The 12,431-nt window shown below is 38.8% G+C and overlaps 1 protein-coding gene across 1 annotated transcript; it reads left to right on the forward strand.

Annotated features, from left to right (window-relative positions):
• The first annotated feature begins 1,700 nt into the window (after nt 1–1,700).
• Nucleotides 1,701–11,537, forward strand: mpp1 (MAGUK p55 scaffold protein 1). The gene is made up of 12 exons (XM_044222231.1): nt 1,701–2,094; nt 6,281–6,409; nt 6,504–6,582; nt 6,999–7,084; nt 7,188–7,256; nt 8,922–9,118; nt 9,283–9,386; nt 9,474–9,554; nt 9,838–9,918; nt 10,021–10,223; nt 10,577–10,651; nt 10,748–11,537. The coding sequence occupies exons 1-12, from the start codon at nt 1,972–1,974 to the stop codon at nt 10,922–10,924; spliced, it is 1,404 nt and encodes a 467-aa protein (XP_044078166.1). The 5' UTR covers nt 1,701–1,971; the 3' UTR covers nt 10,925–11,537.
• The last annotated feature ends 894 nt before the right edge of the window (nt 11,538–12,431 follow it).

The raw sequence follows: 12,431 nt of genomic DNA on the forward strand, positions 1-12,431 counted from the left end.
AGCGCTTTTGATTAACGACACAGGTGATGTATAATTGTTCCGCAATTCTTATCTATAATTATAGGCCTATTGTATGTTTCCATTATTCCTTGTTGGCTCTTACACTTCTATGAAAATGAGATTAAGTGAAAAGTTTAGTTAGTTGGAGCAGATTGTGGAGATTATGCTACAGATAGGCTACAATAAAAATAAAAAGAGAAAACGTGAAATAACAGAGGTAAAAGTAAAACAAAGAGACTAAAACAGAGCAAAGCAACCAAACAGTGACATATAAATTAGACTAAGTTAACAGCATCCATGCATACATAAAATAAACATAAATACACAAATACAAACAAGCATGGATGAAGGACTGATCCTGACCGATGTCTTCATTCTTTCTAAACTTCACACATTATTTTGATGTCAGGGATATTAGGCTATTCATTTTACTGACATTTTAGATTTGTTTCCAGTGAAGTATTATTGAGTGTTAGACTTTGCTGTTTTAAACTTTACTGTTTCTGCTCTAGAAACAATATTTAGTTAGGCCTATATTTAAAATATAAATAAATGCTAATCCTGTTCTGAATTTATTCTTTTTTTAAATGATTGTAACCCCCCCCCAATTCTTTAGTAATGTGAAAAAAAAAGAAAAAAGAAAAAAAAAACTGGCCGATAAGATAAAGATACAATCCTATCGATACCCACCCCTACAGCTGGTTGGATACAGTGGATTCACCCTGACTTTGGGAGGCAAATCGCAGTCCAAATCCCTTCACTATAAGCCTCGTTTAACCAATGTTATTTTATGATTATTATTTTTTATGGCACACAGTTCGTTCACTCACAAAAATGTGAAGGATAACTTCAGGACATCGCACTTACTTCATCAGTAAGCATATTTGTTTCACTTTTTTTCTTGCTAATGTAATGTGAAAAACTACAACCTGTGTTTTTCTAAATACATATTTTTATGATAACTGTAAGAAATTATATGAAAATGCATAGTTTTTAATCACATAACATCAGACTTTCTTGGGGGAGGACCCCCATACCCCACGACTACAGGGGCGTATAGCACAGAATGCTGGACCCTGTACATAGGAATTCTCTATGGGCCCCTCCCCGCATCCACGGCTATTCAAAGTAATCTTTGTGGGCCTTCCTCACATTAGGGCTCTGTATACTCAGTCCTCCTTTTTACCCCCCGGTCCTACGTCCCTGTTAGTGGTTGTGCTTGCAGATTTGCATATCATAGAGGACTGGACTGTTGGCCTTGGCAGAGGATTGTGCTCTCCGAGTGCCCTTCTAGTTACTTTATTGGTTGATAGAAAGTATTAAATAGGCATGTAAGACACATACGTGAATAGACCTGCACTAAAGAGCATATGCTAGGCTATAATATAAACACAGTATTATAGTAGCTAGTTGAAGGGTTCATTTGCAAAAAAAACAGATATCTCTGTTTTTATTTATTTTCTTAAATCATGTTTTTTTGTGCACTTCTGGGAACATCAATCAAACTGCAAATGAACTCTTCATATGTAGTATGTATGTAGAGTTAATTATAAGAAACAATCACTGTAAAAGAAAAAAAAAAACATCTCTGTTACATGATCTACTGTGCTTTAACATCCGTGTAGAAACAGTTCATTGGAAGGGTCATATAAACGACTTGAGTGCTGGGATTTGGGAGCTTTCAAGGAGCACCTGAAGGCAGCATAAGCCTGCCCCTCTGAGCAGCAGTCAGTTACATGTTTACTTGCTTTGTCAGCGGTGTCCCTGCAGCAGATATCTTAGGCACCTCACCTGCTGCTGATCTAAACCTTGGACTTTTATCTCAGAGAGTGATTTATCACATCGTCAGGGCTCCTTATCAGCAGTTTCCTCTCTCGTAGCATTTTCTAGCCAGCCTCTTGCGGACTTTGAGCGGGGGCACATCGGGTTCACAGGGTTTTTTTTTTTTTCTTCCTAGCTAACAGGGAAAAGATGACGTTAAAATCCAATAAAAACGAACCTGCTGTCATACTGGAGCCTGTTAACAGCGTCCGGACAGCCCTCTCCGATCTGTACCTGGAGCAGCTCCTTCAAAACAAACCAAAGTCTGACAAGGTAGGGTGTCGTTTTTACCTTTTTTCATTTATTTTTCTTTGCCCTCCAGATTTGGGTGATTGTTTGCTTCCGGGAAGCAGAGATGGGACACATGACCGTTGTTTGTTCCGACTAGATCTCTAAAAATAGGCCCAGTCATGTTTTCGTAATACAACTTACAGCAACTGAATGTGCTGATCTCTTAAACAAAGAACTATAATGTAGCCTACATGTAGACCTTTCTTCTCAAATCAGCAGGTCTGTGTTAGTGACAACTGCATTGCTCAGTCAGGCTTTTAGTTGGGACCCAGTAGACATTGCATTAGCAATTTCACTTCTGCATTCCCCCCAAAACTACATATGGAAATCATCTGAAAAATTGAGGAAACAAGGCTGTATCACATGTCATACGGTCAATGTTTCTAGGAATTGTGATCACAAGACAGTAAGCCTGTAAGCCAGTGGTATAGAGTCATACAAATGGTATTGAAAGAATCCCATAATAAACATGATTAACTGTGGCAGTAAAGTCATCTTAAAGTAACATCAGTAGGCCTATTTTCTGGGACAATGTTATGCAATATAGAAGAAGATCAATAGACGGGAAATAAAGTTAATGTTAGTCCACTTTTGTGTAATGTTGCCTAAAGCTATTGCTGGGCTGCTGCTGAGGAATTAGTGTGAACAGTCAGCTGAGGCCAGGCAGGTTGTTTACTACATCACAATGTACCAGGCTGGTACAGCTTGGTTTTAAGTAGAGGCCGGATTACATTGTGAAAACACTGACTTTGCCTTTAACCTTGGCAGCACCTTGCATCTATGACCACAAAGTACTTAAAACAGTTGCAACTTAAATCATTGATGACCTCTAGGCCTCAGTTTGGCAGCCAGTAATACCGAGGGAACAGTTTGTGCTAAACTTCTAATCTGAATTTGAAAAGTCAGCACTGAGCTACTGAGGGAAATGGGGAAGGGAGGAAACTCCTTTCCTGACATCAGCAGTTTGCAGTTCCGTAGCCTTGAGCTACAATCTTGCCAATGTGTTCTTCTGCTCAGTGCTGATTTGTGAAATCAGTGTCTTAAAGTGAGGTCACATGGTCCATTATCGCACAGTGCAGACTGCTGTGTGTAATGTTGGTCATATTGTGGTATATGAGTGCATATTTAACATGACATCTGGCTGATTTACTGTCTCTAATGGATTCTTTATCTTGAGTTTGGTAGTGAAAAATGAGTAAAGTGAGTAGGCCTGTTCTGCTCTGTACAAGTTCCGGCTCAGTGTTGTTGTTGTTTTGCCTTACACTGAGTTATGCTCCTCTGGAGACTCGTTCAAATACTTCACATTTACTGTGCACTAGCCCTACACAGACAGTGAGGTTGTTGTTATTTAAGGTTTGAGTTCGTCTGATAGGTCCATTGCCCACACTGTTTGTTTCTTTTTAAAAGACAGAGTCCCATATTGGTCAAATATATATCTCCTACTGTGTTCCTTCAAGACATCACCCTGATCCTACAGGTGGCATTGATTGCTAATTAATATTTCTTGATTAAAAGGCAAATCATCTCAAGAGGAAGAGCAGATAAGACAGGTTGTATTATAATGTAATCATATCATATTAGATCGTGGTACTATATGGAGGAAAGCAGGTAGAGCAATAGGTGTAGATCTGTATTATCTTATCCAGAGATTGGCTTTCTGAAATGCACCTATCACACTCTGTTTGATCTAGTTCAGATAAAGCCAAACCCACCTTAAGATAAGATGAGCAAATGTCCAGAAAAAGGAAGCACTCTGCTCTTTCCTGAATGCATTTTGCCTTCCACCCGGCTGCTTGTTTATCCTGTTTCTTCTCCACACCCAAAACTGGCATTCAAGTTTCTGAGAGGGCTTCCTGACCCCAGTACAGTAACATGTGTTGACTGTTAACAGTAACTGGAACACACTGTGACAAACCAGATTAATACCTTTTCAATAATGTGTTTATCTCTTTGCACTCTGATAGTGTGAGTGATAAAAGCTGATGGGGCTCATTGTCAAAATCATGATGAGACACATTCAATTAAAAATGGCTTTTAGTGCTAATCCAAATCTAATCACACAAATATTTTAGCATTTAGTGGTAAGACATACTCCCTCTGTTACCTGCTGTATGTGAGAAACCTGTCTATTCCTCAGATAGCTTCAGTTGTTTTGTGCTAAAGCAGATTATCACAGTGGTTGACCTTTTAGATTGAACCTTTGTCAGTTTCCTTCCTGCTCAGTCCTGAGGGTCAACACTTTGTAAATAACGTCTCCTGCTCCACACCTTGAGGACAACTACCCAGTATTTGTGAATAGAGGTTTAAAGGGACTATATGGCACTCGGCTTGTGGTGCTCAAAGCGCCAAAAATACATTTGAAAAACTCAACAGCAATGTCTCTTTCCAGAAATCATGACCCGGTTACTGAAGATAATCCACAGATTTGTAATCTGTGGATTATCTTCAACAACACAAAACAATCTAGATGGATAAATAGCACTACAGGTAAGAGGAAAAATGTGTATTTTTGATTTTGGGGTGAACTGTCCCTTTAACAGTTATTCCTGCCTATTATGGGCCCACAAAATTGTTTCTCTAAATTGGGAGAAACAATAAATGTCATTATACGATCTTCCAGCTGGTACAATTTCTGGTACTTTTATGCACTTTCATCAAGTTCATTTACAGCAGTCATAACATCACAAACATGTGGATTCACAAAATTAATTTCCTGTTGTCTTTGGAGCAGCTCCAGAAGGAAATGTTTTGGAGTAGTAATAGCAAGTAAGACAGCTTTGGAAATCAGTGTGTGGTGTTTCAGGATAAATATGTATGTGGTGGTTTTATCTGTAGCAAAATCGCTGTGCAGATTCCTTTCCTCAGAGGATGTAATTTCATCTGTTCACCACGGGACACTATCCAAATACTTTCTCCTGGTACTGTACAGTCCTGACATATAACAGCACAAGGCTGATAAATAACTATCATGTTGCACAGAAAAACAACTGACTTTCTGACTGACTCTCTTGACTCACAGTCTTTAAGTCGAGGAACAGAAATAGGAAAATTATATTATTATTATTATTATTTATTTAATTTTGCCTCTCTAGACCACCACCAATATTTTGAAATCATCTTACTGAGCACAGTTTACTAAATGATCTGTTTTCCAGAGGAGTCACAAGTCAAAATATGTCAACGCAGACACACACATTAAAGATACAAATCTTACCAAGAAGACATATTTTTAATTAAGACAAATGAAACATACAGTAGAAATTCCTGCCTGTGTTACACACCAAACTGCAGCTCTGCACAGTCTTTTAGGGCTGAGGTTATAGGCGAGTAGGGGAAGGGCGATGATGATATTTATTGGTTTATTGTAGTGCTGATGTTGGGAGATAGATAATATACTTTTTTTGCTGTAGCAGTGCTGATGTGTCATTTTCATGCAGGAAGTTTGTGCTGATGCAGGTAATTGTGTCTCTGATGTCAGTTTAGTGACCAATTTATAAACCTTTTGATAGTGTACATTCATCGTTCTATGATATACATGAGTAATATCCACAGAATGCCAGTTTACTCCCCAGGAATCATTATAGGGTAGCTTATCTTGTACCTAATACATTTAATGCGATTCCTCAATAATAGCATTCTCTTTATTTGTCAGAGGAGCTCTTTCTCATAGAAGTATAAAAATATGTGGATCTCTTCTCTGACGGGGACCTGGAGTGTGTTGACACTATGGAAGTAGCATGGACATTTTCAAACACTCTACTTTGTCCAAGAAGAACTAGCTTCCTTACATTAATGCTATTCTTTGATGATGATCACCTGATGAGACTGGTGGTATCCATGACCACATGAACCTGGTGGACCAGATCACTGGACGTGGTTAATGAGGCGTTATAAAACTGGGTTAATTTTCAACCTTGAACATATGTTGAAACTGCAAATGAAACGTAGCTGTTGGCACACATTAGCAAAAAGCTTTCACCTCAGTTATTGGAAATACCAGAGTGATGATGATCTGATCTGTCCAGGTGAACTGACTGTAAATCTGTAGAGCAGTGGGTTAAATTATTTGCATAAAGGAAGGTTTAAACTTCATTTTGAGCAAAGTTGATTACATTTTGTATGAGATAAAACAGTAAATGTTATTTCTTCTTCTTTTTTTTTTAAACAGGCAGCTATGCAAACCTATGAGAATAAGGGGGCCGAGGTTTACACCAATGGTAGTGCTGGACACATGAACGGCACAGAACAGGCCGGGATGAAAGAAGTAGCATTTGAAAAGAATCCTTCAGAGCCAATGGTATACTATCTGCCTCTACACACACACACACACACACACACACACACATTTGTGTTGCTGATTCCTCCTCATTGACTGTGGTCTTTGTCTGTAGGGGGTCACTCTGAAGCTGAACGACAAACAAAGGTGCACTGTGGCCAGAATATTACACGGCGGCATGATCCACAGACAAGGTAATTAATCACACATTGATCTGAGTGTTAGTGGGGAGTGTGCTGACCTGGTGTGTGTTAGAAAGAAAGTTTTCTAACCTACCCAAAAGGTCAATAGTTTGTCTCTGTCACAGTCAAATATGTCTTAGCATTAGCATCTGTGTGTACTGAAGGAGGTCTACCTCATGTCCTGACCGGTCTGCCACTACTTCTACTGCAATGGCCATTTTGATACAGAGTTCATGGTTGATGCATCGCATTTCTTGTTTTTAAGGTCTGTAGCTTGTCTTTAGCTTATCTTTCAGGAGAATAAATATTACTTCAGTAGCTGCTAGCACATATTAGGACTATAATAACCGCGATACAGAAACTGAGCTGGAACACAGAAGGGCATGTTTAGAATTACTACACTTCTCCTGGTTTCTTCTTCTCTCCAGGGTCCTTACATGAAGGGGATGAAATAGCAGAAATCAATGGAAAAAGTGTGACAAACCAAACTGTAGATCAGCTACAAAAGATCCTGGTAATTTGATACCTTCTAACTTTTGACACTAAAGTCAATGCAAATCTTTATGCCATTATTTCACAACTAAATATGAGTAAAACTGTGTCATCTTTACATACAGAAAGAAACCAATGGAGTAGTCACAATGAAGATCATTCCCAACCTGCACGGTCGATCCAGAGCCTGTGAGGTAATAACATGACTAGAAGGATAAGCACTTAGCTTTGGCCTTGTGGTGCCTATTACTTTTGTTCTGAGTGGATTTTGTGTTTCATATTTGTTCGCTCCAAACTCCTTTTAAATTTGCATGGGTAAACCAAGAAAATGAGCTTTACATTCAGATCCAATGGTAACGTCTAGGTTAACGGTATAATCTAGGTTTGATTGCATTTCTTTCAGTTTTTCCCTCTACAACTTACTTTTTAAAATGATTTTGTTCTTTATTAGGTGAATCTTCTGTTAGTCAATGAACAACCCAGGTGACTATAAAATGAGTTTAAATTTAAAGAACATCACTCACGTTAGTTTTGCTAGTTTGACTTGAAACACTTTGGTAGTGTGTTTCATTCTGCCATCTGCTGGCCACAACACATCACATGTTCTCCAGCAGCCATTCATGTGCCTCCTATGGCATAAAAATGCCTGCTGGCTTGTCAACTGCTATTGATTTATTATATAACAATAGTGTATGGCATAATATGATATAAATTTAAAATATCTTAAATTTAATGACCACCGCATTTGCTGTGGTCAGTGATGGCAGTCTACTTAAAAGCTTGTAGTCCATTAATATGTAGGCTTAGTTAATACGCTTTTCATACTTTAATGCTCAAAGAACCTCATTTTTGGTGACCCAGACCACTCCAGTATACCCACTCTTAGTACACAATGGGTGTATTCATTTTGTCTGTGTACAACTACCACTGGAGTAACTTGGGGAAACCACAAATGTTCATGAACTCTACTAACAATAGTAGTAATTTACCCCGAGGAGAATTTCCATGTGTTCCTGCTGTGGTCTTTGACAGTTTAGTCAAGCTTTGTACATGAACTGATCTCTCTTAAATATAAAATTACAAATCCCAGGAAGAGTTAGTATTCTAATCTGGAGTATGAACAAACTGTATTTTCTGCAGCTGCTCAGAGATCTGAACTAACTGAAGTTAGTTTTGGTTTGAAATGTAGCTTCAGTTTACTCTCCTATATGTTTCCTGTATCAGCTGCAGGAAGTGAATGGATGATTTAATAAGTTAGACCTCATGCTTAGACCTAGGAGAAAATTGTTCATTTTCACAGTATGAATTGAGCTGTCTGAGATCATATCATGAACTTGTAAATTCTCTTTAAGGGTGAATTTCCCAAGTAACCTTTGCAGAATCCAAACATGTGTTAGAACGTCCCAATATGAATATTTATTCTTGAGAATGCTGTTTAGACGTATGTACAGGTTCTGTAGGTCTTTAAAGTAAGACATTTGCTGATTCATAGATGTTAATAAGCTCTCATCGCAATCACGGTAGAGCTGAGGTTGAGATTTTGAACATATACTCTAGTTGTACCGCTTCTTTATGGTTTAAACATGTAAGAAAAACAAAATGTTGAATATTCTATTTCAAGCTTTGTATGAGCTCACTTAAAACCCACAGTGTAAATAATGACTGTCCATAATACACGGGTATCAGAGACTTTGTTTTCACAGCTGACCTAGGTGATGGGAGATTATTGAACACATTGGTAAGGTCTACAGGTTATCAGTAATGTCCAGGCACACCAAATACAGTACATACTTTAAGTGTTTATGAGCTCTTTTCCCCCCCCAAAAGGTGAATACACCACGTGTGCTCTTAATCTACAGATGTACATGAGGGCCCAGTTTGACTATGACCCCGCCAAGGATGACCTCATTCCATGCAAAGAGGCAGGTCTGAAGTTTCAGACCGGTGACATCATTCAGATCATCAACAAGCGGGATCCGAACTGGTGGCAAGGCAGAGTGGAGAGCAGTGTTGCTGACTTCGCTGGACTGATACCCTCCCCAGAGCTCCAAGAATGGTAAACAGCTCTGTCATACTAACTGATGAAGAATCCCGCAGTATGAAGCCACACTTACAATGACATGCCAAAGATTGCCATAATGTCATGTGCCACATCAGCACAGACCACAGAGCGGAGCAAAAATGTTCCCAGCTTAACCTGAATCGCTTTCCGCACTGCAGGAGGGTGGCAAGTAAAAGCAAGGCCAGAGAGGGCAGTCAGTCCTGCAGCCCGTTTGGAAAGAAAAAGAAGTGCAAAGACAAGTACTTGGCTAAACACAGCTCTAGTGAGTGTACCACTGGATGTTTCCTGGACGTTTTCTCAGTTGTACTGTAGTGTGGGTTTGTCTAACACAAAATCCCTTCTTTTGCAGTTTTTGACCAGCTGGATGTGATTTCTTATGAGGAGGTTGTTCGGCTCCCTGCTTTTAAAAGGAAAACACTGGTGCTTATTGGTAAGCGTCCTAGCTCAGTTACATTCTTAAAGGATGTAATAAGACATTTCTGATCATCCATAGCGATCCACACGTTCTCGAAAAAATGACTGCTGGAGCTCTCTTCTCACAATATATCTCAAAGCATGTATTTTAGAGTAGTTGTTACAAATCTTCCAATCAAATGTACAGAACTCTAATATGACCTCAAGCAATTTAAAGTAGTTTAATTAAAGGTATATCTCTGCAACTAAAGATTCAGACATGAGTGTTAATGTTTGATTAAAATGTCTGCTCTTTTTAGGTGCACCCGGCGTAGGAAGGAGCCATATCAAAAATGCACTTTTGACCAAATACCCTGAGAAATTTTCCTACCCTGCCCCACGTAAGTAGACCCACAGACTTTGGGTTTTTTTTGTCTTCTTTCAAGCGAACAGCTAAGTTTGCTGAAATTGTCTTTTGGTTAAGTCTTTAACCGTCTATACAGACACCACCAGACCCCAACGTAAGGATGAGGAGAATGGACAGGAATATTATTTCATCTCCAATGAAGCCATGACCAAGTGCATCTCTGGAAATGAGCTACTGGAGTACGGCAGCTTCCAGGGAAATATGTTCGGTACCAAAATTGAGACCATCCAGAAGATCCACGAGCAAGGCAAAATCGCCGTGCTGGATGTGGAACCACAGGTTAGCATTCACAGGTTGTTCTGGAGACATAACATGAAAGGAATAGTTGTGATTGAGAAACATTGTACAATTATTTTAACAGCTACTGCTCCCATTGATATACTGTATAGTACAGACTGCATGCAGAGAGATAACAAAGGTATCTGTGTGTCTTATTAGAATTAGGAAAAAAAACATTAAAATTCCCCCCAAAACGAACTATCCTGTTTAATACTTCACCCCAAAAACAAGTATCCCTTTAGAATCAAAGGTGCACCATAGGTGAAGGTGGCCTGGTAAATGTTTGTAAATGCTGTTAATCAATCCATTAACAATCCATCAATCCACTTTTGTTTTTTTACATTTTAATGCAGACCTTGAAAGTCTTGCGGACTGCTGACTTTGCACCTCTCGTGGTGTTCATCGCTCCGACCAACACAGCTACCCAGGTGCTAAATTTTTATTTGAATACACTCGAGTACTTTGAAACACCAAACTCCGTCAGCCAACAACTATCTGCTAATCTCCTGTGTCTTGTCTCCTAGACGGAAAACCTGCAGATGATCCAGAAAGAGTCAGACGCCATTTCAACCACATATAGACACTTCTTCGATGTGGTTCTTGTCAACAACGACGTGGATGAAAGTGTGAAAGGTGTGGAGGAGGCCATGGAGCTTGCCACCTCCACCCCACAGTGGGTGCCTGTATCATGGGTATACTGACAGATGTCTGGCACCAGTATAATACCTTTTTGTTTGTTGAAAAGCAGTGCAATATCACTCCTTACACGTAACAAGTTAGTGATGTCCCAGGTGTGTGTGGGTTTTTAATGTAATTAATGTTAATTTGTCACACATTTTTTGCACAAATGCATCCAAAAAATAAGCAATATGTAGAAAGGTTTATTTTAGAAAGTCAAGAACCTCACCAGGGATGTTATATTTGCTTGTTTAGACATTTGTGCTTCAGGCTTTTGAGGGGCTAAGGGATAGTTTTGGTGCCGCACACCTTTGTGATTGTTGGAACGTGAGCAAATGCAAACTAGGACCACAACTGTGAATGAAATCCTCACTTTTAAATGACAGGATTTTACCATGTAAAACATCGTTTCTGGATTCATTGTCATTTTTTTCTTTTCTCATTAGATTGTGCCATGAAATTGAGATTCTGAAACTGTTTGTTCATACAGTATGTGTAACTCCATACAACGATAATGTCTTCTAGCACCTTTTAGTCAGTCATTGACAACCTCACATCTCAAAAATTGTATACCTCATGGGGTACCGTAAAGGCACTTTTAAACAAAAAATAAATTTCCCAGCTCTGTTGCAACCACTTTTTTGACTGTGTTTCATGTGGAAACCTGTTCTCCAGAGCCCTAGATCCACTACATCCACAGAAGGCAGGAAAACACATGGCAATGTCAATGATGAGCAAATCCAGGAGACATAACTGAAATATAAAGGGTGATATTTAAACACTTTTATAGTTTTGGGTAACATTTTGTCAGTTTGTTCAGACTACACTTTATTTTATGTTGGTTCATCATGTCTGAGCAGAATATTCCATACTTCATATCTCTATTAACATTTTAGACTGGAATATGGAGCAGAACAATTGTGGGAGCAGGGGGGGTCATGTCTGCCTCTTTTTTTTATTTTTTTAGAAGAAGTAGCCATGGCTGAATACTTTGATCAATTATACATCAAGACTTGTGTGTCTGAGCTGGTAGTGTACCTCTATCTCCCACACATTACAATTCTTCCCTCATCCAGTGTGGGAGAAATGGTTACAGGTTATACATGACAATGAATTTGTTCACAGCTTCTATCCAGAACAGCTCTGCACAGTTTCCTGGTAGCATTGTCGTAATTGTAGACTTAATGAAATGAAAATATATCATGCAAAATTTTGTTTTGTGTTGTGTTAATACTTAAATCTGAAATCATTTAATTAGTAGAAATTTGCTATATTTAATATGCATTTTGAATGGAATACATCGACATAAGGGAATAAGTTGAATGAGTAGCAAAATTCAACATGGCACATGGAGTAATGCAAGTGAAAACATCATAGGGCAACTATATATTTTTGGACTGGCTGCAAACAGAACTGCAATAACAAGGCATGCAGTAACACATTGTGATAATTCTTCCCAAATCCCTAAATCTGATTTGTATTAGCATTTCTTTTTTGTCAAGCTCATAAACAAGGGATGATAAGGAAAAC

The sequence above is a fragment of the Siniperca chuatsi genome, linkage group LG14, assembly GCF_020085105.1.
Source record: "Siniperca chuatsi isolate FFG_IHB_CAS linkage group LG14, ASM2008510v1, whole genome shotgun sequence".
Classification (NCBI taxonomy): Eukaryota; Metazoa; Chordata; class Actinopteri; order Centrarchiformes; family Sinipercidae; genus Siniperca; species Siniperca chuatsi.

What these genes read in the sequence shown, in the direction of transcription:
- mpp1 (XM_044222231.1), top strand. Translation starts at nt 1,972, where the DNA reads ATGACGTTAAAATCCAATAAAAACGAACCTGCTGTCATACTGGAGCCT. An exon ending in CGGCATGATCCACAGACAAG is followed by an intron (nt 6,583 to 6,998) that starts GTAATTAATCAC and finishes TCTTCTCTCCAG; the next exon opens with GGTCCTTACATGAAGGGGAT. An exon ending in ATCAGCTACAAAAGATCCTG is followed by an intron (nt 7,085 to 7,187) that starts GTAATTTGATAC and finishes CTTTACATACAG; the next exon opens with AAAGAAACCAATGGAGTAGT.